The following is a 27,970-nucleotide window of genomic DNA, read 5'->3' on the forward strand; positions in this document are numbered from 1 at the left end:
AAATTGAGCCTGAATTGTATATACAACCCCCGTGAGACTGGGAAATCCCTTCTGTACAATATTAAATACTGATCTTATATCTATTTTTGTTTCGAGGGTGTGCTTGGTTAGTGTGATTTATGAAAATAAACATTCATACATTAAAAATTAAGAATGTTAGGATATCAAATGTATATTATCCCTCTGCCGTTTGCTGTCATACTGACTTGTCCTGTTGGGTCTTCAGCATAGTGATAGGTTGGAAGAGAAATGTAATTTTTACCAAACAAAGGAAATTCAGTTGTTTATACATGCATGCATATGTACACAGAAACAAACATGCTTATAACATTACATTCATAGAACTTATGGTGTACTGAGCACCATAGTTGCCAAATAACTCACTTGTACTGACAAATAAAACATCTTGATTCCATCATCATTCAAAAGCTTATTCAGTTAGTAATTAGGCTTTTTAATAAGTGCTTTGGCATCAACTCTCATCCAATATACTTAGACCTGGTACAGGACGATCTTTTTTAACACCCTCTTAGCAGGTGAAGGAGAAGGAAATACAAAGGTGTGTGCAAGAGATAAAAGAGAGGTCTTAATGGAGGTGAAAAGTATCACCCAGTAACACAGCTCCCTTTTTTTAGAGCATGACTAACTCTTATGCGTGTCTGTGTGTGCGGTTTTAATAATTCAGGATCTGCTTGCTGAGAGTGTGACACACGAAGCCCACACCGGCCACCTGGTGGAGATGGTCCGCAAGGTTGGAGATGTGATCACCTGCACGCACCTGGAGACGCGCGTGAAGGCCCATCATCAGAGGACCATCAGACTTCGGCAGGATGTGGGGCGTCTTCTGGAACGCCTGGAGGAGCTTCACGTCCACTGGGCAGCTTACCAAACCCAAATGGATAAGCTTCAGGAATGGTGTGCTCAAGCTAAGAGTTCACTTCAGGACATCGACCTTACACCTCAAGATCAAGAGAAATTAAGAGAACAGTTTAATCAAATATGGGTAAGTGATTCATTGAAGATCCCTCTATTTAGTCAAGTGGTAAATGTTATCTTGAAGTGAGACACCAAACATAAGTTTGAGGATTATTACTGAAGGTTGTCAAACAGAATTTTACTAATTTACACATTTATCTCTTGCAGAATCTAAAAGCACAGTTTGACAGCCAGAGTGTCTTACTAGATGAATGCATGAATCATTTCGATAAATCTGTTAGTCTGGTCAACATGACTGATGAGAGCCATCAGCGACACTTCTTATCTCAGTTTAAAAATGAGTGGCGTGAGCTTGAAGAACTGCTTCAGGCCAAAGAACAAGAACTCCACAAGATACAAATTCAGGTTGTTCCTGTGCCACAGCTTCTGGCTGAAACTCAGGACACACTTTCAAGCGTAGAAGTGTCCCTACAAGAAATCGACACTCATGTCACCTCAATCCAACAATTACGTGACATCTCTGAAAAATACAAGGTCCTCCGTGTCAAAATCCTGAACAGCAAGAATAACTTGGACCATCTAACGCAAGTGTCAAGTGCAGAGGAAGAACAAGACGAGGTCTTAGTTGATACTCTGGGCCGGCTGAACCTCACCTGCCAAGAACTGATCTGTACCATCCAGCAGCGCATTACATCCCTTGAGTATGTGCTGGACAACGTGCAGAAAACCGTCAGTCGAGTTGAACGCATCTCTCTAACCATGATGCACCTAGAAAGCACACTGCAGAGATGTCAAGCAGTGGACAAAGAGGGTGAGAAGATCATCAAGGGAGCCATACATTCCTGCAAGACCATACAAGATGGTCTCGCTCGAGCTGAGGAGGACATCCTGAAGGTCAAGCAGACCATGGAGACACTGAGGAAAGACCCCCACCACCCTTGCCATCTGACTGAGCTCGAGACGCAGATAGACAATCTACAGCAGAGGCTCAAATCTATCTCAGGGAGCATCAAAGAAACCCACTCCAATCTCAAGGGTAGACTCGACATTTGGCAGAAGTTCATGACATCAGCTGATGCCGTTGACAGTTTCCTCATGGAAGTGGAAGACCTGATGGACAGTGCTCTAGAGCTACCGTCAGTCAACAGAAACTCACTCCAGACCCACGTTGAAGAATTGCACAACTTGCAGAGCTCAATGAACACAAACGAGAACCTGCTGGAAATGCTCAAGACACAGGCCGTCCAAGTGGAGAAGACACAAAGCGTCGAGACGCAACTCACCAGATGGAACAGTGTTTCAGAAAGAATCGAATCGGTAAGTTCTCTCAATATTCTTAGTTTGTAGTGTTAGACCTACTAGACTGTAGATGCTTTTACTCATCTCACAAAAGTAAATTATTTTAGATAATAAAGTTGTAGCTGTAGGATTTTTAAGGGGACAACTGTACCATTTCAAAGTACTTAAACTTTTCTAAGAGAAGACATCTATTTTCTCATCATTTCTTGCAGGTCATTTTGAGGTACGAAACAGCCCTGAAACTCTGGAGCAGATTCGTCGAGGTTCAGGAGGAAGTTCGTACCTGGGTGGAGTCCAAGATCACGCTCATTGTCTCCCTCCAGTCCAGAGGCATCACGTCCCAAGAAAGAGATCAGATTCAGGTAAGTACTGAAATGATTACTGACTGTACTGTAATGGTCACTTCCTGTACAGGAATGATTACTGCTTGTACTGGAATAATCACTGCCTGTGCTGGATCGATCACTTTCTGTACAGGAGTGATTACTGCCTGTACAGAAATCATTACTGCCTGTGTAGGAATGATGACTTCCTGTACTGGAATGATCGCTTTCTGGACAGCAATGATTACTGTATGTGATGTGAGGAATGATTACTGCCTGTATACAGGAATGATTCCTTTCTCTACAGGAAATGATTACTTTTTATTGCCGGCAAACAGTCGGGCAAATTTTTCATTGCATTCGCCTGAGAGAAGAAAGACTGAAAAATTAAGGAGAAAATGCTTCTGGGAGGCCAAAAGTACCTCAGAAAATTTCTTCGATGTTATTAGTCAATATTTGAAGGGTTAGAATATTAATTTTTTTAATTAGGTCGATATTGTCAATGTTTAATTACATGCGAATGAAACTGGCTTAGGCCCCCCATTCCTTAGTTTATTCGGGATGCAGCCTGCTGAGTGTTTAGAAACAGTTTAGCATTTCTTGATAGAATCAGAAAAAAAAAAAAAAAAACCTTATGGCCCTATTTTCGGACGTTTGATAGAATTCTAAAAAAAAAAAAAAATTTAAAGGTCTTTTTGCTACTTTTTTTTTTTCGTTTTAAACCATTATTTTGTGAATTACCGTTTTGCCTGCAACACTCATTTGCTGAAGGCGCACGAATAATTCTCGCAGAAGCATTTAAATTCACGCCGTTATACCCTGCTAAGATTTTATCGTTTTCCTTTTAAAGGCTTCGGGAAAAAAAATCGTAGAAGTCGAACTGGCAAAAAAAAAAAAAAAAAAAAAAAAAATCGACACCACAAATCCCAGTTAGTGGCAGCATCTGTGGATTAAAGCCCATTTAAATGTTCGACCAATTTGCGAACACGACCAAAAATAAAAAAAATAAAAAACTGGTTTGACTCCCACGCGCACCACCTGTTCGGTCATCCGTAAATTCGGGTACACATATACCCGAGAAAGGGTCTTTTAGGGAGGTGGAGGAGGGAGGAGGGATGGGGAAGGGGGTGATTTGCAAATCGTCCTGTTCTCTTTTCGCATTTTTTTTTTATACGCATCCCGTTTCTAGGATGACCTCATCCGTCCGCTATGTAGAGGTGAAAACGAGTCCAGCTGAATTTATATGGAACGACGCAGTCTCTCTCTCTCTCTCTCTCTCTTTCTGCTTTGGTATGTGTGCCTATCTATATAAGCCGACTAACAAATACTAGCGTTTACAAATCAGGAATCATAACATCAATGAAAATGCAAATCTAATGAGATGATATAAGGAATATGCTTCATGATATTCTTTCAGTAGCGTCAAATGTAAAAAAATGGTTGATATATAGAATGCAGGAAGTAATAATTAAGGTACTAATAGAGGCGAGAACACAACAGTAACCAAACCTTATGAAACACCATTGAAGAGGTAGCTTTTAATAGTTTTCTTTTTCTTTTCTTTTAGGGGCAGTCATTTAATTAAGCCAAATTCAAACTAAGCGTTCCCTTTTATGAACATGAATAAAACAGTATGAATAAGAGAGAGAGAAAAAAAAAAACACTTCTGATCAGGTCATTCTGATCAAGTTATTCACAAGTTGAAATAAGTGAAATATAGTAATGAAACTAAGTAACACACACACACACACACACACATTATATATATATATATATATATATATATATATATATATATATATATATATATATATATATACATATATACTTTCTGATTATGTATTCCGCCCCACCTCCTCTCTCTCTCTCTCTCTCATTATCAACTTTTTTTTATATTTGTATACATTGTATGATCTAAATGATAACATATTCCATACACTATAGATTTGGACTACGGGATTCAGGCAATTTAGGTATCAAACAAAAATCTGACTAAGAATTTACGGGCCACGAACATGGGGAAAAACACATATTTATTTAAAAAAAAGAAAAAGAAAAAAAAAACTAATGCCATAAGGATAGCGTGTCGCGCAATGTTATGCAAGAATTTAATTAAAAAAATAATAAACAAAAACTGCCAATGGCAACTCGACTGTAACACGAACCGACACCAGTGAGGCGTTTCCACGCATAGTTTAAACCAAACTAGACTAATGATTTAAACATACCATTTAGTCGACCTTTAACACGCTTCTACAATGTACAAAGGTAAATTGGATTCCTCAGTAAACGGTCCCAGTAGTGACCCTTGTCCCGTACACCGCCCGGGATCGATCTTGGGACTATATCGTGTGTGAATGTGGCAGTGTGTTTGCCGGTATTATCAGAAGCTACCATGTACATCAAAATCCCTTTGATGTACGTACATGCATTTAGTATTTTTTTTTCTTCAGTTGTATTATTCGTGAAGGTGCTGTGCTGTATCGTAAACTTATTGTTAATTTTATTCATAGTAATGTTTTAGTAGGGAGGTTAAACTCGCACGCACATATACGATGTTACGCCCACTTAAATATGGAAGAGCTGTAAAACAAGGGGTAAGCTTTCTCCTCACTGACTACAAAATAGCATCTCTCTCTCTCTCTCACACACACACACACACACACACACACACACACACACACACACACACACCCGACTATTACAAGGAACTCAAATATACATATAGAAAGCGGTTAACATTCGTTATGATAATGAAATGTCTCAGGTCTCGTGAAATTTAAAACCGGTGAATGTGTTTGGTCTTGAATTTAAGTATATCGAAGAATTATCATAAATGCCCAACTGACTTATGTCATACTGCATAAAAAAAAAAAACACACACACCAGGCGAGATTTTTATGAGTGTTACATTCGTAGGCGGCTTAGCGAGTGGCAAACGACTCGTTTTAGATGTTTTAAGGAAAAACAAACCGGTAAGTGATAACGAGAAATATGGTGGGTTCAGCTGTTCTACGCAGAACAACTGTAGTCATTCATTTTGGAAGGATTGACGGATTGCGGGCAGCTGCTGGGATGGATGGGGCCTAAGGTCAGGAGAAATCATTTATAGCTTGACCCGTGAAGCTTTTCAACTCGAAAGAAAGCAGCGGCGTGGACGCTCCAGAAAGGTGTCTCCTTGTTGACAAGCATCATAGCACTTTTGAATCTGCTTGTTTACGAATTTTGACATCATGTTTTACCTTTAAATACAGACAACGCCCCATACCGGTCAGTTATTACGCAAACCACGTCAATATCCACGTCAAAGATGCGTGTTGGAGATAAAGCAAACACGGATCCATCGGTTCAGTACCATATGGGAAACTGTACCTTGTTCCTTTCCAGGCTCCTCCCATTCGGTACCTCAAGCTGATACGCGCCGAAGCTCAAGTCAGGGGCGGTGTCCGAATGGCTTGGCGCGATGTACTTTGTGCCATTTATTCAGATTAAAAGCACATTTTACTTTTCATTCCAAGTTGGAATATTAAAGAAGAGCGGTTAATTTAAAGTACTAGTCGTTGAGAATGGGGACCATGTGGTCGTGGGGGCGTATTGGAATAAACGTAAATTTTTGGAGCCAAGCGCTTGAAGTCGTTGGGATACTTTGTTGGCTCACGTGGGAGGCAGATGGGGAGTTGCTAGGTCATGTATTTGGTTTTACCTTAGATTTGATCTTAATATTCATATGGCCATCGGTAACGATTAGAAATGGGATTCGTATCATGAAAAGAACTTGGTTAGACTAATGGCGGGGTTGTATGAACTTTCGTCTCAAGTGTTAAACTTGATAATTGAAACGTAAGTCAGTGAAACAAATAATAATTACCAAAACAAAGACTAAACATGCGACAAATACTGGAGCAAATGACTTGCCTACACCATAATTGGTTGAGGCATTAAATTGGTAGTTGGCATTAGAGGGAAGGTGCCCCTGGGCCCTGGCCAGGGGTATGGAGACCGCACAGCGCACACCCTTCGGCGGGCCCTCGTGGGTCTCTGGGGCCCGTTGTAGTAGAGTGACAGAAGTCTGGCAGTGAGGGTAGACCGAGACCAGACGTTGAGACTAACGCTACCAGAGAAACAGAGACTCCTCTAGTGCCAGAGATCACGTTCGTGTGAGAGAGACAGCGACGGTCGAAAGGAAATAGTATTCGGTGTTTGTGAAACTGCTTCGGGAAATACCAGAGAAGGCTGTGTGCTTGTGTTTTCTTCTGATTTCCTCCGAGTGCCAGAGCCAGAAGTTGGTTCAACTTCGTGGGGGGCGACTGAGCTATTCACGTGCGAGTGAGCTGCTTTGAAGTGACGAATAGTGAGTATTATTTTGTATTTAACTTATTAGATTGAATTATAAATATTTCACGGAATTTTCTGGTGACGTCAGTTGCATTTTAACGAGAGAAACGTGCAAAAGATATGTTTGAAAACCGGATGCTTTTCAAGTGAGCACGGGATGTGTTGCCATCACGGCGCCCGTTTGCCGTGAATGAAAACAATATTTTTTCGCCCGGTATAGCCATTTTTTTTTTTTTTAATAGCCAATAAAAGTCACATTTAGTAAATGGCCACTATGGAGGGCAGCGTGGCCGCCAAATATGTCCGGTATCCAAACGGGCGTTGCCTTTGGAGGGTAGAAAACTGTTGAGACTTGAAAGACATTTGATTGTGCCGGGCGGAGTTGCCATGTCGCCATTTTCCTCCCCGGCGATGGTCTTATCCCGAGCCGATACCCATCCCAGAGACAGATTAACCCCCAACCCCCCCTCCCCTACCATACATCCCTCTCTCCCCTTAGTCTGTCATTTATAAGTATCCAGATTCATTGCTGGTTCACGCGATCTCTGGTTTAGAATGGTCTCCATTTGCTTTGTTTGACAAGGTTTTGTTTTGTTTAAAATTGCAATTAGAGTCGTTTTTTAAAGCAGGTTTACACAGGAATTATTCCAGAGATCTTGTTATTACAATAATTTTTGTGGATAATTCGACGATTGTCAAAATTTGCCGAGTTTTTTTTAAAGCGGTTGTTGTGTAGACCTATATTATTCTGGAATTGCTGAGCGCATGTCAGGACTTGTTAGACCTAACTTTAACGGTCGGTGATTCTCTCTCTCTCTCTCTCTCTCTCTCTCTCTCTCTGTGTGTGTGTGTGTGTGTTGTGTTGTGTGCGTAGTGATTTGATTTGATTGTATTTATGTACAAAGCTTCAAAACTTAACTTTTTACGTGTTGTATGCTCAAGTGTTGTAACGAATATATATACTTATTTATGAATTAAGTCAACGTGGTTGATTCGAAATTACACAACACAGAAACAAACAATTGTTGTTTATTTGCTTAACCAAATACAGCAAACATCTGACTCACACAGCTAGCAACACCCAAACATTATTAGATATTTTATTCATAAATGGACTCGGTTTCTTCAACAACACGAGTGACTCACATATGACACAACCTCGCAAGCAATTGTTTAATTCATAAACAATATATACCCCTTGTTTAATTCATATACAATACCTCTTGCAACGTCGAGATAAGTTGAAGGTGTATAAATCATGCAGGGAAAGGCATCTTGCTTTTTGCAACTGCATTGTTTACTTATTGCCAACTTGTCAGGTGAGCTTACACACCTGTCCAGGCTCATTTGCATAGTCTAGTATTGTACTGGGTGAAATCACTCTTATGGTTTTTTTTTTTTTTTTTTTTTTTTTTTTTAGAGGGAGGTACCTCGTTAAGCCCAGCATATTCTTCTCGGAGATGTCGAGTTACTTTTGATTTCTGTAAATATTGCTTCTTTTACTCCTTGATGTTTTGTCGCGCCGTGATTTTAAAATGTTTGTTTGTTATTTATGACGTTCATTTTGTTTTTATAACTTAATAAATATATACATTTTTCCTGTTCGTCCATTTCTTTGTACGACTACTGGTTGGGATAAGATAAGTTTTAGGAATTTGGTTGCTAAATATCGATTGTTTATTTTAAGAGAAGTACATTTTTCATGTATGTATGTATGTATATATATATATATATATATATATATATATATTATATATATATATATATATATATACGTATGTATGTGTGTTTGTTGTCTAGATAAATAGCTCGATAGATGGTTGTTTAGTGAGAGTTACTGTAATACGTGCAATTTCATCGACAGTTTTCAATTGTATATGTAAAATGAACACTAACCGCCTTATCACTGAAACTTAAAATACAGGTAGATGCCACGGCTGTGTTGATAATGAATCGTATCAACTTTATCTCGGTACACTCCTACAATAGTACCTTTCGAAGCTGGCTCTCATTCCAAGGTCTTAGAGATACGCGTTATAATCTGCCGTATTTATGTAGAAGTCTTTAGCCTCCTTAAAATTTTGAGGTTTATCTCCTATCGGGGGAAATCCTTGATAAGGGGCGGGAAAGACGTTGGAATTAGGGTAGGGTTAGCTACTATCTCTCTCTCTCTCTCTCTCTCTCTCTCTCTCTCTCTCTCTCTGGTACATTGATATGAAGGCCAAAGAAAAAAACTGAGTGTAACTGTTCGTCCATTTTCACTTTTGTGGCGTAATTGGCGAGTTTCCCCTGTAATCTGTCAACCGCCGCAACCGTTTTCTTTAATGACGTCACGTGCTACTGGTTGGCGTTTTATTCATTTTTATCCTTCGTAATTTAAAGTAACACGTGAATCTAGTCATCGATGCCATGTAATTTCCATTATACCTGACTAATTACCAAGCGAATTGGTCAATATTTAAGGAGAAATTATGGAAAGTAAGTAGGATAAAACAAATAATTACCCTGAAAGAAACCTTTCAGTATTTAGACATATTATGTCCTCTCGTGTTCCTGCCAGTTTCTGTTCCCGGTAACTGACAGGCAGTTGAGAGGAACTGGATGGTGGCACCCTGATGGTCAGTAGTGGATCCCTTTTTTAGACTTGAAGGGCGGAGTTTCTCGCTCGTCTTCTCTCCCCCCAAATCTTTTGTAGGCTCTCTCTCTCTCTCTCTCTCTCTCTCTCTCTCTCTCTCTCTCTCTCTCTCTCTCTCTACTAAGGGCTTTGGGTCCGGGATTGTTTTCCGTCCCGTGGTCGTGAGTAGGGCGGGGGAGGGATTTTCTTAATTTGGATACCATCCTCCCCAGGGTCGTAAAGGGACAGAGAATAGGACGATTATAGTGGTGAAGGGGAGATGCTGAAATGGAACATGTATAACGTTTAAAACTTTCTTTTTTTAATTCATTCCTTTTTGTGTTATATTGTTTATATGTCTCTGTTATTTATATTCGACTTCTTCTCCACTTGATTCGTAGACCGGGTCGCCATTTTTTTTTTAACGAGCATTAGTTTATCTTTAAATGTGTAATCTGTTATGTATATATATATATATATATATATATATATATATATATATATACACATACATATACACACATATATATATACACATATATACACATACTTTTGTATATGTATTACACACACACGCATATATATATATATATATATAATAAATATATATATATATATGTGTGTGTGTGTGTGTGTGTGTGTGTGTGTGTGTGTGTGTATTTTCCACGGCCAGCTGACATCCATGATATAATTGCTAAGCTCCATAATTATATAATTAGATTATATTTGTTCTGGAAGATTGAATTATGTATGCGGGTTAAATCTTAATGTTGCTGTGACGTCAAGTCCTAGGCTTTGAAATAAGGAAATGTCTTTTACTATATGATTTAAATAATTTGTTTAGCATATTAGATTGTGCGTTTTGCTAAACGGATAATTGCAACTTAATTTTGTAAAATTTAATTTTTTTAATTATTTAAAATTTAATATATAGTTTTGATTTTCTAAAAATTTATTTTATATTTAAAAGATAATTTAAAAACATTATCCAAAGACATTCTTCCATGAGCATTGCAACAAAAATGTTGAAATTTTAATAAAATTTATTAAATATTTCTAAAATTTATTTTGTATTTGATATATGATTTTAAAACATTATCCGAAGACACTCTTGCATGAGCATTGCAACGTAAATTCTTAAAATTGAAATGTTTTTAAATATTTAATATTTCTAAAATTTATTTGATGTTCATATAAGTAATTTAAAATCATTATCCAAAGACATTCTTGCACGATCATTGCAACATGTATCGGATAAGATGTTGCAAAGAGGCTTGCAACCTTGCATTACTTGATTCGCATATTTCCTTTTATATATCGGCTTTTCTTGCTCAAGAATTTTTCGTTTGATTACTGTGCTCGTTTTCTGTTCGTGATTCGTTTCATTATTTTTATATGACCGAAAAAAATTGTTCAGTTTTACGTTCTTGAAATTCATTCAAGTGGAAATAAACCCTTATTATTATTATTATTATTATTATTATTATTATTATTATTATTATTATTATTATTATTATTGCCAAACTTCCAGACGAAACCTGAATATGCTAATGAACCCCAGCATCCCAAAAGTCGTTGGCCCCGATCTGGGGCGGGCAGCCCCCCCCCCCCCCCCCCCCCCCCCCCCCCTCCCCGGCAGGAGTGGGATGTGGTGAGTCTCTCTCTCTCTCTCTCTCTCTCTCTCTCTCTCTCTCTGTGCGGCCCTTTCTCTTAACCTACATATCCAGAAGGACATCCCAAATTCTGGTGGAGAGGCATCCCGTTGCGGCCTATCTAGAGAGGCTTTGTTGCCTTGTTGGTACGTTGGTTTGCTTGTGTGTGTGTATGTATGTATGTGTGTGAATACACTTACACACGCGTACATGCATGCATACGTATACATATAGTATATATACGTAAACATATAATCATTGTATATGTCTATACATATACATTTATTTATGTGTGTATGTATGTATGTATAGAGAGAGAGAGCGAGAGATAGAAATTTCTCTTACACGAACGAAATTACCCTATAAATAATATAAATTCGTGTACAGTACAAAGTTAACACTTTATCATATAGCCTGTACATTAACACACAAATACATAAATACATACGTACGTACGTAAATTTACAAACATCTCATGGTATTACTACGTATAACAATATTTAACTCCCTGTATTTTCATTACAACCGTGTAGTACCAAAAACTCATCACTTTAAGCTTCACTATTAATCATAAAGAATGCCACGCCCACCTTTTCCCAACGGACCATTACGACAACACGCAACCTGTGCCCCGCCCCCTGGGACGTTTTTCTCATTCAACGTTCTATCCCCATTATGAACGTTTGTTCCGTGACTACAAATAACGTCACGTGACCCAAAATTGAATCAAGGGAGATGAAAGAGGTGTAAGCGCCCTTTTAGTAGGATTAAAGCGTGAGAGAGAGAGAGAAAGGAATGGTAATAAGCAGAGAAAAATGTTTTGTCACGTTCCAGCTCTGTTGCTTATTTTTTTTCTTTTTAGTTGGGTGTCAGGTATACATCAGGTATACCTAACACCCTATACAGGTAGTGTATTAGCTGGTTGGAATGCTTTGGCACGGCGAAGTATTGTTAAGTGTGTAGAAATGAGGCGTAGTAAAAGGAATAAGGCAAATATGCTTTGTTTATATATACGCGAGTAATGTATATACTTAAATAAAATTGTTGTAGTTTGTAAAGGTAAAATTTTCTTTATAACTTATATATATATATATATATATATATATATATATAATATATATATATATATTAACCACAATGGCCTGGAAACGCTTGATATCGATAAATTAAGAGGGCCAATATTGTCGTTAATAATTACTACAGATGTTTCAAGTAAGGCGTGACCAGTAGATTTACACACACACACACACACAATGTATATATATATATATATATATATATATATATATTATATATATATATATATATATATATATGTTTGTGTTTTTGTATGTATTTAATATGATATATTATTTATAAAATATGCTTGTGTACGACACCTTGTAGCAGTCCTTGACAATAATACTTAATCGAATAAATTCCGTTGAAATATCAAACGTAAACGTTCTCGATAAGATGCATCTGACCGCGGTATAATATCTCTCCCCCAACCGTCTCGAATATTATAACCGATCTTATTATGTCGGTGACGTCGCCGACTTCAGTATGTTCGACGAAGCCGTTTTGCCTCGTTGAAGAACGCTCAATTTCCAGTGGACCACATCTTGAATAGTAATCCCCGAGTAGCTTTCTCCACGAATGTTAATTTCCGGGACGTGTTTGCATTGTTATTCACCGTGAATAACAGGCCTGGGAAAAATATTTCTGCTCGGTGAGAATAAGCATCTGGTATGAAGTGGATGCTGTGTCTGTTAAGTGTTCCTTTTTGAATAACTTTATTCGTTATTTTCGGTTTAAATAACATTTTTATACAGTGGTGTGCAATGTGTAGTATTCGCTTTGTTTATTATACAGTATATGAATAACTTTGCATTTGGAAATACACTATTTATCAAGGCTATGATTCAGTATGAATGAATAACTTTCCTTGTTGGAATACGCTCTTCATTAAGGTAAAAATGTAATAAAAAAAAAGTCGTGTGATAAGATTCATTTTGAATAACATTCATCTTGAATGATGTGCTTTTGAATAACAGAGCATGTGAATATTGTGCTTTCTGAATAACACCGGGTTATTACATTTGCCTTGAAGACCATTCTTAAAGACATTCAGGTCATGAGGTTAACAACCTCCATTCATATACATTCACTGAATAATATTCAGTCTGCCAGACATCAACATTTACCCGTGGAAAGTGGATTTTTACTTACTCGGGGAGTAAGCTTACAAACTACTTTGCTGTTGTTGTTGTTGTTGTTGGTGTGAGGGTAGGAAAGGTCTATGGAAAAGCCTAAAAAAGTTTTAAAAAGTTGTTTCGCGTTGGGTTAAAGATACACGATTTTTAGGATAATATATTTATGATGTATTTAATAGAATGAAACCGTAAAAAGTAAATAATGTGCTTGTTAAACTCAATAACAATTCTTTCTAATAAAATGTAGTGCGTTTATTGTAATTTTCGTTGGTGAAACAAGGCTCCATTTGACCATAGATTTTATCACGCGCACTGAGTAAGATGGTGGGTCAGGTCACTCCTTGTTTTCAAGAGCCAGTATTCCAGTATTTTGGAAATTGGATCTGATATAAAAGGAAAATATATATATATATATATATATATATATATATATATATATATATATATAGAGAGAGAGAGAGAGAGAGAGAGAGAGAGAGAGAGAGAGAGAGAGAGAGAGAGAGAGAGAGAGAGATGTGGCTCGGAATAAAATATGTAAGGGTGTATATATACTATATATATATATATATATAATATTATATATATATATATATATATACACGCAAGTAATTTCGTTTTTAAGAAATGTTATTAACTAGAAAACTTGAGTAAAAAGGCGTTGTGGGAAAACAGTTTCAGCAGATAAGCTTAACCGATGTGTAAATTCAAGTGTAAACAGTTTCATAACTAAAAGAGAAAAAAATAAGTTTCCCTTAAATATAAGTTTTAAAATGGTTAACAATGGAAGGCAATTACATCAGCGAAACACGCGACTTCCCATCTGCACTAGTGCTACATATCACGAGAGAGAGAGAGAGAGAGAGAGAGAGAGAGAGAGAGAGAGAGAGAATTCCTATCAGGCAACTGCGTGTCGTCTTTGCCATCTATCAAGACCAGTTCTGGTACATCCATTTGTAATCTGCTGAAATCTTTTGTAATATTCCAACATCCTTCTGTACTTTTCTGAAATCCTTCTGTGATATTTTTAAATACTTTAGTAATTTTCTTGAATCCTTCAGTACTCTGGAATAACCCAAATTAACTTGGCTCTTTGAAAAATACCCACAATTCCTGCTTTTAAATATTTGGGTGAATGAGCGAGGTCACGTGGCCATGAATCTCGTGAGAATGGAATGAGTTTCTCTCTCTCTCTCTCTCTCTCTCTCTCTCTCTCTCTCTCTCTCTCTGGTTACGCTTGGGTGGAGTTTGTAATTAGGTCCAGCGTTTTAGTCAAGGATTTTCAAGACTTGTTAAGTTTTTAGACTATAAAAGACTTCAAATAAAGACTTTGTATTGTCAAGGATTTTCAGGACTTTTTTTAGACTTTAGGAGACGTATCTTAAAAGACTTATTATAATCCTGGCACCTGCATAGGGAAATATTCCCATAACGAACAGTGAATTAGGAAGAGAGTACGCCAAGTGTTCGTTGGCCGACTGTACGTGCATTTTCGTACCCAGATTATGGGCTATTATGGGAAACATTTTTTTCTTACCCTTCTGGGTGTTTTGTGATTACAAAACAAAAAGATTAATCATACAGTGAAGATTGTATACCAGATTATATATATATATAGAAGAGAGAGAGAGAGATAAGCATTGAGAATGTCGTCGCAATACAGGAAAAATATAACGTTGTCTCAGTGAAAGTTTCCAGCCCATTTAGCATAAATTTCTAACAATAACCTGCATTACCAAAGACACGTGAAGAGAAAAATATATACACATTATATCTATATTTTAGGAAACGACTACCACCGCCATTAAGTCAAATCTTGAAAGACATCTGGTAAACCCAGTTTTATGACCAACACAGAATCATTTTGGTCAGGAAGGTATTCTGTGGTCAGCTCAAAAAAAAAAAAAAAAAAAAAAAAAAAAAAAAAAAAGATAGAGAGAGAAACTGGAATTCCTAAACTAATAAATGTTCACGTGCCTGTGAGCGTGCGTACGTGCCACATCTGCGCGCATGCACGCCCTCACATGGATAGGCGGCGGGGGGTGGGAGGTGGCGGCAGGGAGGTAGATAGGTAGTAGTAATTGCTTTGAATGTTCTTTCAGGAAAAAAAGTTACAAGCAAATTCCAGTCATTTGTTAAAGTGTCAAGGAGAGTAGGTGGACACGTTTTCTTGTTGTCAGTGAATTGTTGAAAATTATCACACACACACACACACACACACGAACAAGTGTTTAATCCGTATTTATATATATCCATTATAAAGTTCAAAATGAATTAATCTACGAGATTTTAATATTATTACATACTTAAAAATATCTTATTTTCTATTTGCAAACTGCATCTATATATATATATATATATATATATATATATATATATATATATATATATATATATATATATATATATATATATGTGTGTGTGTGTGTGTGTGTGTGTGTGTGTGTGTCGCTAAAAAATAATGACCAAAGAAATCCTGGTCAATAAAACACTTAATCCAGACCAGACCTGTGAGTCGGCACACGTATCGTTCCTGTTACGACGTCCCTGTCATGTTTGAGAGTGTAAACAGGATGCGAAATTGCGTCACTGGTTCCTGATCAACACCTCTCTCTCTCTCTCTCTCTCTCTCTCTCTCTCTCTCTCTCTCTCTCTCATCCCTCCTCTCCTTCTTCTTCTTCTCTTCTTATTCTCTCTCTCTCTCTCTTTCTTTTCTTCTTATTAATACCTCATGAAAAGGAAAGTTCGATTGGTAATGAGTCTGCTAGCTATTTGCTTTCGTTAGTTGCTGAATATGAGATATTTCTCATTTATTAACATAGCATTGCTCGTGATTATTCTTGCATAAATGCTTGTTCGTTTTTGCCTTTGAATACACGAGCTTTCAGATTGTTGTATTGCGCTTTATAAAAAGATATTAGGAAAGTTATGGTATTGTTAGAGTAAGAAGATATTACAAAAAGATTAGGAAATGTTTGGTACATTTTTTGATAAGAATAATTAACATTATATTGTGGTTTGTGTGAAAAAAAAAAATGATTTTGAACTTGCTTTTATACATTTTTGTAATCAGTCATTGTATGGAGGTGTGTGATTGGAAAAATAGTGGTATATATTTGCAAGCGAGCTATTTCGTACATGTAAGAGGTACTCTGTAAACGTACGTGCTATCTCGTTATTTTACGAGCGATTCCGTACATGTACGAGCTATTACGTACTTGTAGCCTAAGAGTTATTACGTACCTGTAGCCTAAGAGCTATTACGTACATGTACGAGATATACAGTACATGTGTGAGGTATGCCGTACTTGCACGAGCTATTGCGAACACTTACGTACTATTCCGTACATGTACGAGCTATTCTTTATAAGTTCGTGCTATGCCATTCTTGTGCGAGCTATCCTGTTCTTTTACGAGCTATTCCGTACATGTACTACGAGCTATCCCGTACGTGTACGAGTTATCCCGTACATGTACGAGCTATCTCGTACTTGTGCTAGTTATCCCGTACATGCACGATCCATTCCGTACATGTACGTGAAACTCCAAGATTATATTACATTATTATATCAACCATTAGATTTCAATTTTCACGAGATTTACGACACGTCACGTGCCCTGCTCGTAAAATGAAGGCTTGTGCGGGCGGGGGCGGGGGTGTTTACGAGTTTTCCAAATGGTCTGTTCCCTTATTTTCCTTCGTGAAGATGTTTTCGTGTATTCTTCTTCTTCTTCTTCTGGAAATCATTTCATGTCTTGTGGTACGTGATTCTAAAGTATAGTTAATTGTTGGTACGTTTCCTCACTGGATGTAGTCAACTTTGATGATGTTGATGAATTGTAATGTGATAATTGTAAAAGAATATGAAATATAATATACCCGAGTATATATTTTTTATCCGAGTATATGTTATATATAAATTTATAAATATGATTTCGTGCAGGCATTAACCTACAAATGGCATTGGCCTTGGCCTTTTAATATCCAATTCGCTCTACCTCGGAATTAATATATTTTTATATATGTTAACCGAAGGGGAATTATTTTAATTGATAAGAAATTCGTCAACTCATGGGCTCGAACCACCGAAACCTAGAATTCAGGACGTTTTCATTATATTATATATATATATATATATATATATATATATATATATATATATATATATATATTATATATTATATATAGGGAGAGAGAGAGAGAGAGAGAGAGAGAGAGAGAGAGAGAGAGAGGAGAGAGAGAGCTAAGTATAGAAATGAATGACGGTATCATAATAGAGAAAAATACATATATTTTTGCAATCGATACAAAATTAGTAAAAAAAAAATTCTGATTAACTTTTTTTTTTTTTTTTTTTTTTTTTTTTTTTTTTTTTTTTCCCTAACGGAATTTTGTTAATGCAGATTTTGCAGTTTCGTCTCTTCTGTAGAGGCAAGGAATTCAATATAGATGAATTTCTGCGACAGAAAACGAATAACGAAATGGTATGTAGGACGTCTTCGTTTCTCGTTGCCTCCTATCTGGAAAGGAAGAGATGATGACACTGCCATCTCGAATATCGTTCGTCCAAGTAATTAAACAGGAAGTGAAAAAAAAAAAAAATAAAATAAAAAAAAAGAATAAAATGGAGTCGAAAACAAAAAAAGTTTGTTATGATCTCAAGACTCTGATGAAAACAACTTCCTTCACACACACACACACACACAGATAGAGAGTGAGATATCCTCTTCACCTCCCTCGGATTGTTCCTTCACCTTTGGCCCTTTTAGCTAAATCCTCCTCCTCCTCCTCCTCCTCCTCCTCCTCCGTCCCATCATGTTTCTTTTATTAACTTCCGGCGTGTTTTATCAATGCCTTATACGTAGGTTTTTGTGGGTGCGCTCAGGACTAGTAATATTTGCGTTGCTAGAGAGAGAGAGAGAGAGAGGTAGGTTTAAGATGCGACCATTGGATTGTCTGTATTTCTGTCTATATGTCTCTCTGTTCGTTAGATTATTATTATTATTATTATGTGATAGATAATTGAGAATTAGTTAGACAGTGAGCTAGGGAGGTTTACAAGATGCAACCATTCGCTTGTGTCAGTGTCTTAGCTCTGTTCAAATCATGAATAAAAACATTGTCAGATAATTATCCGGACAGAGAAAATCCACAATTCTGTCTTCCAAGTCCTCCTCTCCTCCACCGCCATGATACCGTATTGATTGAGAGAGAGAGAGAGAGAGAGAGAGAATATATCTCCTTGAAATCGTTCACTTCATGCAGCCTAGATCAGGAGAGCATATACGTCGCTCTCAACCTTCGTCCGGTCAGGAATTTGCGAAAGTGATCTCACGGAATCGGCTGGCTCTCTCTCTCTCTCTCTCTCTCTCTCTCTCTCTCTCTCTCTCTCTCTCTCCTCCTCCTTAGCGTGGAATTTCACTTTTAGATTAAAATTTTTTTTCGATGGAAAAACTTAGATGCCTTGACCTTCTTATGTCATGGCGGATTCGGGCGCTTGCAAGCGCTTTCTTTTTCCTCCTTGTCTTTTTTTGTTTTTTTATGATGCTATTGTTCCCCAGGTTTAAGTATGTCGTTCTTGGGGACACGCTGGGAATTGGGAGGGTCGGGGAAGGGGGAAAGGGGAAGCGGGGCTTGGCCACAAGCTGATCAACCACCATTGTTCTGTTGGTGTGTCGAAGGCAGAAAAACATCTAGTCAAGGAATGTTTATTTTTATGCTGCTCATTTGCATATATATGCCTTGAGCTTGTGTGTATATATACACATATGTGTATACATACATGCATAAATATTTGTATATTCACATACATATCTTTATGTATGCAAATATACATGCATAATATATAACCATATACTTCTCTCTACCCAACGTATGACCGACCACAGTCGACTGATCACAAGGTACAGAAATTCTTCGCTGAAGTTTGTATAGTTTTGCGAGGAAATAAAAGACTAAGTAATCTTTATTTAACCAAAGAGATAAAAGGCCTAACTAGTCTTTATTAATCAAGAAAGTTTAAGGCTAATTTGTCTTTATTTAACCAGGGGAATAAAAGGTTAACTAGTCTTTAACTAGTCTTTATTTAACCAGGGAAACAAAAGGCTAATAAAAGCAATACCATGTCGTATGTGTAACTATTGTTCTTTTGATAATCTTGAGAGTATCTGTCATTGTGTTCAACCACTCTGATCTCGTGCTTGTTTTATGTAAAATATTTTCCACGGTCCATGAAACAATACCTCTCTCTCTCTCTCTCTCTCTCTCTCTCTCTCTCTCTCTCTCTCTCTCTCTCTCTCTCTCTCTCTCTCCCCGTAACTTGAGGTCCAGGTCGTAAAGATTGAATTCATAGGACTTCGTACACATTGTTCATTGTTGTTATTTATTTGAATAAATACAGTTGTTTTTATCATTAATGATAATGATTATCCGGGAATTTGTTTAATATTTTTACCTGAATTATGATTATTAGTGAATATTCTGATTTATTTAGTGAAGTTCACCCATTATATTTAGAAATTCTGTATCTAACAGATTGTGTGTTGTACGTAAGATTCGCGATAAATAGTGATTTCACATATTAAATGCATTCAGAATAAAAACTAATCAATATGCAAAATGCCGTTGCATTTTGGAATAATGACGAAAATGTAACCAGATGTAGTAGGTAAAAAAAAAATTATTAATAAAAAAGAATCAGCTTGTTTAATGAGGTATATTTTTGGCAGTGATTGCTAAGCCCGAGTTGTATTTATCTTCTTTTTTTTTTAACTTTTCTCTTATTTTTAGACATATGATCAGTCCATGATGTCAGCCATGATGTAATGCCGACTGACCTTAATGGCTGACACTGACTTGGTCCCCCCCCCTCCCTCCTCCCCCCTCATCCGGGGAGCGTTCTATTCGACTTGGTTGACGATCAAACCAGAAACGTTTTATTCAAAATAAACAACAGCTTCTGGTCCTCTCTCTCTCTCTCTCTCTCTCTCTCTCTCTCTCTCTCTCTCTCTCTCTCTCTCGGGTTAGTATGGGTATCTCTCTCTCTCTCTCTCTCTCTCTCTCTCTCTCTCTCGTGTTGGCATAAGATCATCTTAATGGGCCCGTGGTGGTAGGAGCCGTCCCATAGGAAAAGCCCCTGTCACTACTACTACTCCTATTACTGTTTTTAGGATGTTTATATTTCTTTTTTTTTTATTGTCCGATGCGGGGGAGGATTGTAATTCTCTCTCTCTCTCTCTCTCTCTCTCTCTCTCTCTCTCTCTCTCTCTCTCTCTCTCTCTCTCCATATAAGCTGTAGTCCATCTCATCTCGCCGCTAATCCCTTCAACTCAATTGTAAGTCACGAATGGTGTCGTTAAGCGCGCACGCGGGCGCACGAAAATGCGTGCGAACGTGCGTAGAGTCACGCATGTTTATCCTATCCTACGGAGTGGCAGAAACGAGAGAGGGAAGAAGCCTTGTGCCTTCATTAGGGAAGGAAGGCCTCTCTGTTGACGTATAGCAGAGAGAGAGAGAGAGAGAGAAAATTATTTCAGCGGAAATGCTAACTGATAACGACAGACTTGTCATTATGATTCAAACATTTTCCTAGTAAACATTTTGTACTGTAGGTGTCGTCAACAAACATGGTAAAAAAAATAATCTTTAACATTATACAGGGTGTCCATAAAGTCCCAGTACCATTACAAGTATTTATATCCCAGAATGACACTGGGACTTTATGGACACCCTGTGTATGTGTGTATGTATGAACACCCTGTGTATGTGTGTATGTATGAACACCCTGTGTATGTGTGTATGTAATATATGTATGTATATATGTATACACACATATATAAATATACTGTGTCATATGGTTGTATATGTAGAGGTTAAATATGGGTTTTCCATAAAAGAAAAAATCATCTTGTTGGTGACCAAAAGATAATGGCATCATGCAGTTTCGAGTAAGGCACCGTCTTTATCTTTAAATCTTTATTATTTTATGTTATTTTTATATTTTGCCATAAACTAGCCGAAGCACTTTTGCACGATGCAACGATGGAGATATAGTAAATACTTTTTTTTTTAATATTTCACTCCATATTTGGAATGCTTAGTTGTAAACTGCTTTGTACAGCTCCATAAGTATTTAAACATAGACACTTTGATCTTTGAATATTACATGAATAATTATGTATATGTATTTATGATATATATTTACTCTATATCTTAAACGTTTTGTTATTAATTCCATCGTATATCTTCATAGGTATTTAATCCCTGATACATAAACTTTCATTGATCTTAGAATTTTACATAATTCATACACACACACACACCACACACACACACACACACACACACACATATATATATATATTATATATATATATATATATATATATATATATATATATATATATATATATAAAATTTGCATCATATTGTGAATGCTTTGTTGTCAACTACCTTATACATCTCCAACTAAATTATAGTTCACGATGCATAAACATTCTTCCAGCTTTGAATATTGCATCATAAATTGCATTGAAGATTGCCCTTGTAATGTTACGTAATAAATTAATTTAGATTAGTACTCTTCCCTCCCTCCCTCCCCCCCCCCCCTCTCTCTCTCTCTCTTTCCTTCCTCTTGCCACCAAACTCCTTCCCCCACCCCCTCCGGTTAGTCAAGTCATAAGCTAGTTGACAGTGTGCCTCGCAAAAGGAGAACATTGCATTCTTGACATTTTGCACGTGTCTCTTCGTTATCATTGGCTTCTGGCCCAGTGACGTCACCCCCCTGGCTGGCGACAACAAAATGGAATTTGATCTTGATGAAGGAAGTTGTTTTTATTATTTGATTTTTTTTCTTGCATTGTTTTACTTTGGAAGGTTGTTTAACAAGTTAGTGTTTATTTCGATTTGTTCGGTATGAATGGAGATTTCACTTGGTTATAATGAAAATTGCGGTGTAATTGTTCATAGTATATTAGATCTGTCTTCTTTGAAAATAATTCAGACACTTCGTAGGCTAACGAACTCTCACTCTAATTCTGTTTATATAGTTTGTAAGAGTTAATTTGTCTTGTGCTTTGAGAACAAAGTCTAAGAAGTATCATTAGTATTTAGAGACAAAAACGCTATAGATGAAATAAGAGTTAAAATCTTCCCGAAAAATAAGTTTGCCATTTTCAAAAGCGCTTTTTGGCTTTATCAATAATGATCCATTTTACAGAATAATGAAGAAGTTTCTTTTCCGAAGTATAAAGATAAATTTACTGAAGCTTTCCACTTAGAAACGACGTAAAAAAAAACGTTTTCAAGTTCAAGTTAAAAAAAAAAATGTTTTTAACGTTGCCTCTTAGGAAGCAGTTATTCTGACCCGTAGACATCGGGATCTAACGCCTCAGTGGTGTGATCGGTATGGTCTTGGCCTGCCACCTCGGTGGTCGCGAGTTCGATTCTCGGGCATTTCATTGAGGGGTTAGTGATGTGTATTTCTGGTGATAGATTAACCACTGGTTCCATGCAACATAAAAACACCATAACGAACAAAAAATGTCAGGATCTGACCTAAAAAAAAAAAGTCCTTAAAAAAGAAAAAGTCACCACAGGCATGACATAGTCCGTTCGCCAAGACTGAGGCTTAGGAAGCCATCTCCGGAATTATGGACATGACGGTATGGAGGGGTCATGTGCTATATATAGTCACATAGTCTTGCCCCATAGTATCCCAGATTCTGTCGGGTATTTCGAGAGCGTGACATGTTCCCCCCCCCCCCCCCCCCCCTCTCTCTCTCTCTCTCTCTCTCTCTCTCTCTCTCTCTCTCTCTCTCTCTCTCTCTCTCTCTCAGAGTCAAGCCCGAACAAAGGAAAAGTCGAGGTCATGTTGCTACACGTTCGAACGAAGTGCACAAGAAAGGGAATTAAGTCAAAGCGCCTTACGAAGGCGCTTTGTCCTGTTCGGTGATTATGAACGTGACCTGCAATAATTGTTTTATAAGTGAGAATATTTGCCTAAATTCATTGTTACGTAATGTCAGTTTCAACGTCACTCTTGAGCAATCTTTCCGTGAATGTGTGATTCATTATCTTTTGTTTATCATTTCATAAAATGTGGGTATTAATGGTACGCTCTTATCGCTTACTCGGGGAGTAAGCCTATGATTTTTTTTTTTTTTTTTTGTGAAAGTGTTTGAGTTAAAGATACAGGCAATTTAGGATAGGATATTTATGATTTATTTATTAAAATAAAAATGTAAAAAAATAAATAATGTGCATGTCAAACAGTACGGGACAATTATTTCTGATAAAATACAGCATATTTATTTTAATTTTCGTTGGTAGAAAGACGCTCTGTTTGACCCTAGATTATAGCACGCGCCCCGAGTAAGCTGGAGGTCGGTTCACGCCTTGTTTTAATTTTACAAAATATAAATTCTGTATTATATATCTTGTAGGTGATATATTTCCCTTTAATAAGATTGGCACAGTAATGATATCACCATTTTAATGAAAATCTCACGATTCTTTGTGGATCATATTCAGAGATTATTTTCTGTTGTAGTTTCCTAGCGTTGCTTTGTCCTCGTTTGTCCTTTGCCCCGACTATAGATATTTTAGATCGTTCCAACAGGCGATTTCAGTTGGGTTGTCCTTTTAATGCTGGGTCAACTTGCGGGCTGCAGGTCAAGAATCTAACTACGGACTTTGCGAATGCGAGCCCGGTGATGTTCCATTCTCTCTCTCTCTCTCTCTCTCTCTCTCTCTCTCTCTCTCTCTCTCTCTCTCTGTATATACATACATGCATTAATTTCTGACTAACATCGGGATCGAACTCTGATCTTTCAGTTGAAAAACCTGGGTTCGATCCCAATGTGAGTCATAAATGAATTTATATATATAGATATATATATATATATATATATATATATATACACACACACACGCACACACAGCACACAGACTATATATATATATAATATATATATATATATATCTATATATATATATATTTTATATATATATATATATTATATACACACACACACACACACACACACACACAGAATATCATTAAGGATGATGAACTATGCGAATGCAATTTGCCTCTACTTCTTGCAGTGATTTACAACCTCCATCTTCCCACTCCAGATGAAGACCGTCCAGATATTTATTTCTCGAATACTGAGAGCCTGAACCATGTTGCACACATTGCATATTCAACGAGAGCCATTTGCAATTTGTTGGGAGGTTTTGGGGGGGTGAAGGGGTTTGGTGGTGGCAGATAAGATCCACATTGTTACATTTCGCATAATAGGGAACATTAACGGCGAGAAATCTTATTTTTCTTCATTAGCATATTGAGAGCGAGTGGGTCCTTGGCAGAATGTTCATGGTTTTTGTGTGGTCGATCTGACTGACTGTCTGTCTGTCGAGTACGTTTTTTATTCAGTGTGTGACGTTACACTTTTTTTTTTCTGTTTGGACGCTTCGACCCCAGATTTATGCAAACGGAGCTCTGTATTGCAACAGATTTATATTTATATAGACGGTGTTCTGTATTGCATCTGACATCACAGATTTATACAAACAGAGCTTTGTAATGTATCAGACACAACAGATTTATGCAGACAGAGCCTTGTATTGCACCAGACAACATAACTATACAGACAGAGCGCATTATTGCATCAGACACAGCAGGTTTATCCTGACAGAGCTCTGTATTGGATCAGGCATAACAGAATTATACAGACTGAGCCCTGTTTTATACAGACAAAGCCATGTATTGCATCAAACACAATATAGACAGAGATCTGTATTGCTTCTGACACATCACCACTGCAAAAAGTTTGTAATTTGTGGAGAGTCTTGTATTATGCCTTTTGAGGTATACCTGTAAGAAGTTGCTGTTTAGGCATTCAGGTTTTGGTGACTATAGTTCTAAGATTTGCCCTTATCAAGCCAAACTGGGGCTAATGGTGTCTGAAACCGACATTTGTCTCTTTTAGAGTCGCTATGAGACTATAACCTGCGAATTTTCACACCTTTAGCAACGAATTGTCACACATTCAGCAAATATAAATCGCCTATTGAAGTGAAACTTGGTCGTGTAACTGGTGTTTTTGAAAGTAGAAAGACGGCGCCTTTTTAAAATGAAAGGTAAATTGTGCGACAGACCTTTCAAAAGGGGACGGAAGGAACAGAGCAATTGATGAATTTCGACCCAAAAGTGGGATCAGAAAACTGAAGGTACAAAGGTGTGCAGAGGTTGTCTCTAGGATGTAACAGACTGAATCCCTCCTTTATGTGAGCGCATACCATATGTATAAAAGATCCGTTCATAAGAGGCCCCTCATTGAAGAGCCTACGAGATAGAGAGGGTTGTCAGTTAAAAGGGTTACACGGTGAAGAGTTAGTTAGGGAAGGGTTAGGGGAGGAGGGGCAGCTAATTGCTTTGGAGTTTTTCCAATGACGTCACTTCCGTCGCTTTGTATGTTTAGAGCATTCTCAAGAGAAGTGCTTTGGTGTCAAAAAAAAAAAAAAAAAAAAACTGCGAGGGTATCGGATGTTTACCTTGCCAGGTCTCGAGACGAGCAGCCTGCTTGCTGGTTTAAATCCTGTATCTTCTTCTTCTTGCGAGTTTTTAAAAGACAAGTTAAACCACAAGTTTCATTCTCTCTCTCTCTCTCTCTCTCTCTCTTCTCTCCCACATCCGTTAGACCAGTGGCGGTTGCTGGTGTGTACGTATGCGTGTGTGTGTGCGATTTAAGAAGGTGACGTCATGCTACAAAACTCAGCCGCCTCCTCTCCCCTCCCTCCCTCCCTCCCTCCCTCCCTCCTTCACCCCTTATCTCTCTCTCTCTCTCTCTCTCTCTCTCTCTCTCTCTCTCTCTCTCTCTCCGTTCATCATATCTCATCTTTTTCCGAGCTAGTGATACAAAGACTGCAACGGAGTCGTTAGTGGCAAATCGCTCGGGGGCGAACGTATCCTGCCGGTCTTTTTGCCATCTTGGAGAGAGAGAGAGAGAGAGAGAGAGAGAGAGAGAGAGAGAGAGAGAGAGAAGGGGGGGGGAAGGGGGGAGGAGGGACAATGTTCCCGGCATTCCGGACATCTCGGATTAGGGGAAGAACCTTCGAAATCAAAACGAGATATGCACATGACGTCACCTTTTATGTTGGTGTGCGTGTGTTTTGCAGCTTAATCTTATATCCCCTGGGATCACACCTTCGAATCCCCAGACTTCCCTCCTCCTCCTCCTCCTCCTCCTCCTCCTCCTCCTCCTCCTCCAAAACATTGTCAACCGTCTCTCTCGGGCTCATTAACTTGATGGAAGCTATGCTGTTAGTGTTTGGTTTATGTGATAATAAAAAAAAGAGAAGAAATTCATTAATAAATATTAGGACTCTCTCTCTCTCTCTCTCTCTCTCTCTCTCTCTCTCTCTCTCTCGTTGTTCCTTTTAGGGCGTATTTATGTCCCTGTCGTAAGCATTTCCAGATCTAGACGTCCTTATTTGGCTTCAGAGAACAAACCTCCTGTAAGGTGTTAAGGAAACATGTCGCATGCTCGCCAGTTGTTCAATATTGCCGACGTTGCGCTTTTGGAAAAAAAAAAAAAAAACAATAACAACAAACATTCTCCGTCACGTCGTAAATAAGGTGACGTAACTTCCGCTTGTCCGACGGAGGTAGAATGTTTTATTTATTTTTTTATTTTTTTGCGTTTTTTTATTTTATTTTATTTTATTTTTTTCGTGACTTCGGACTTCTTTAGATGTCTGTGACATCACCTGTAAAAGATTCGACTCGGTTGGCGGCGTCTGTGTACAGATGTTCAGGATTTGTCCAGGTGTGTAATATATACGTACAGGCAGGTGATTTGGAGTGTGTATGTGTGTGTGTATAGATATTCAAGCAATGGGGATCGAATTCTTTCATTTTTTTATATAGTGTTTTGGTGTTCTTGTTTTTTTATATATATTTATATCTTTGGTATGTATGTATGCATATGTATTTATGTATATGTACTCTATAAAATATATATACATATAGCGTCTATATACTCTTAAAGAAAACTATAAAAAAAATTTATACCTATATGTGTGTGTGTGTGCGCGTGTGCTTGTGTGTGTATATAAATACTCTGCATGAAAGCATGTATAAAATATTCTTGATTTCTCTAACTGTTATGAATATTGTTAATGAATATCGACGCTTTTAAGCTGCCTGCTTATACTCTCTCTCTCTCTCTCTCTCTCTCTCTCTCTCTCTCTCTCTGTATAGGGCTTCTGCTGCTGCCATGGTGTGTGATGATGATGATGATGATGATCATCATCATCATGATGGCTCCTCTTTTTACTGAGCCACTCCTTGCCAATTATGAACCTTCGAATCAGTTCGTAAAGAGTCGCGTACATCAATTTAATTGGGCCCCGTTTTCGATAGGGTTCCGATAGACTGCCGGGTCCCTAACTGCGATAAAACGTGGCGTTACTAGTAGGTGGTAGCTGCCTTTTAAAACCTTTTAAGTCACCCAGAAGAGAGAGAGAGAGAGAGAGAGAGAGAGAGAGAGAGAGAGAGAGGCGAATCTATATAATTGGATTGTCTCAAGGAGTCATTTGTTCAAAAGGAAGAG

The 27,970-nt window shown here is 37.7% G+C and overlaps 1 protein-coding gene across 1 annotated transcript in view; it reads left to right on the plus strand.

Annotated features, from left to right (window-relative positions):
* Nucleotides 1-27,970, plus strand: part of LOC135209264 (muscle-specific protein 300 kDa-like) — a 355,456-nt gene that overhangs the window by 293,288 nt on the left and 34,198 nt on the right. The window contains 3 exon segments of the mRNA XM_064241973.1: nucleotides 686-1,003; nucleotides 1,144-2,253; nucleotides 2,448-2,597. Coding sequence (XP_064098043.1) covers nucleotides 686-1,003; nucleotides 1,144-2,253; nucleotides 2,448-2,597 — 1,578 coding nt within the window.

This window comes from Macrobrachium nipponense, chromosome 37 (genome assembly GCF_015104395.2).
Source record: "Macrobrachium nipponense isolate FS-2020 chromosome 37, ASM1510439v2, whole genome shotgun sequence".
Lineage (NCBI taxonomy): Eukaryota > Metazoa > Arthropoda > Malacostraca > Decapoda > Palaemonidae > Macrobrachium > Macrobrachium nipponense.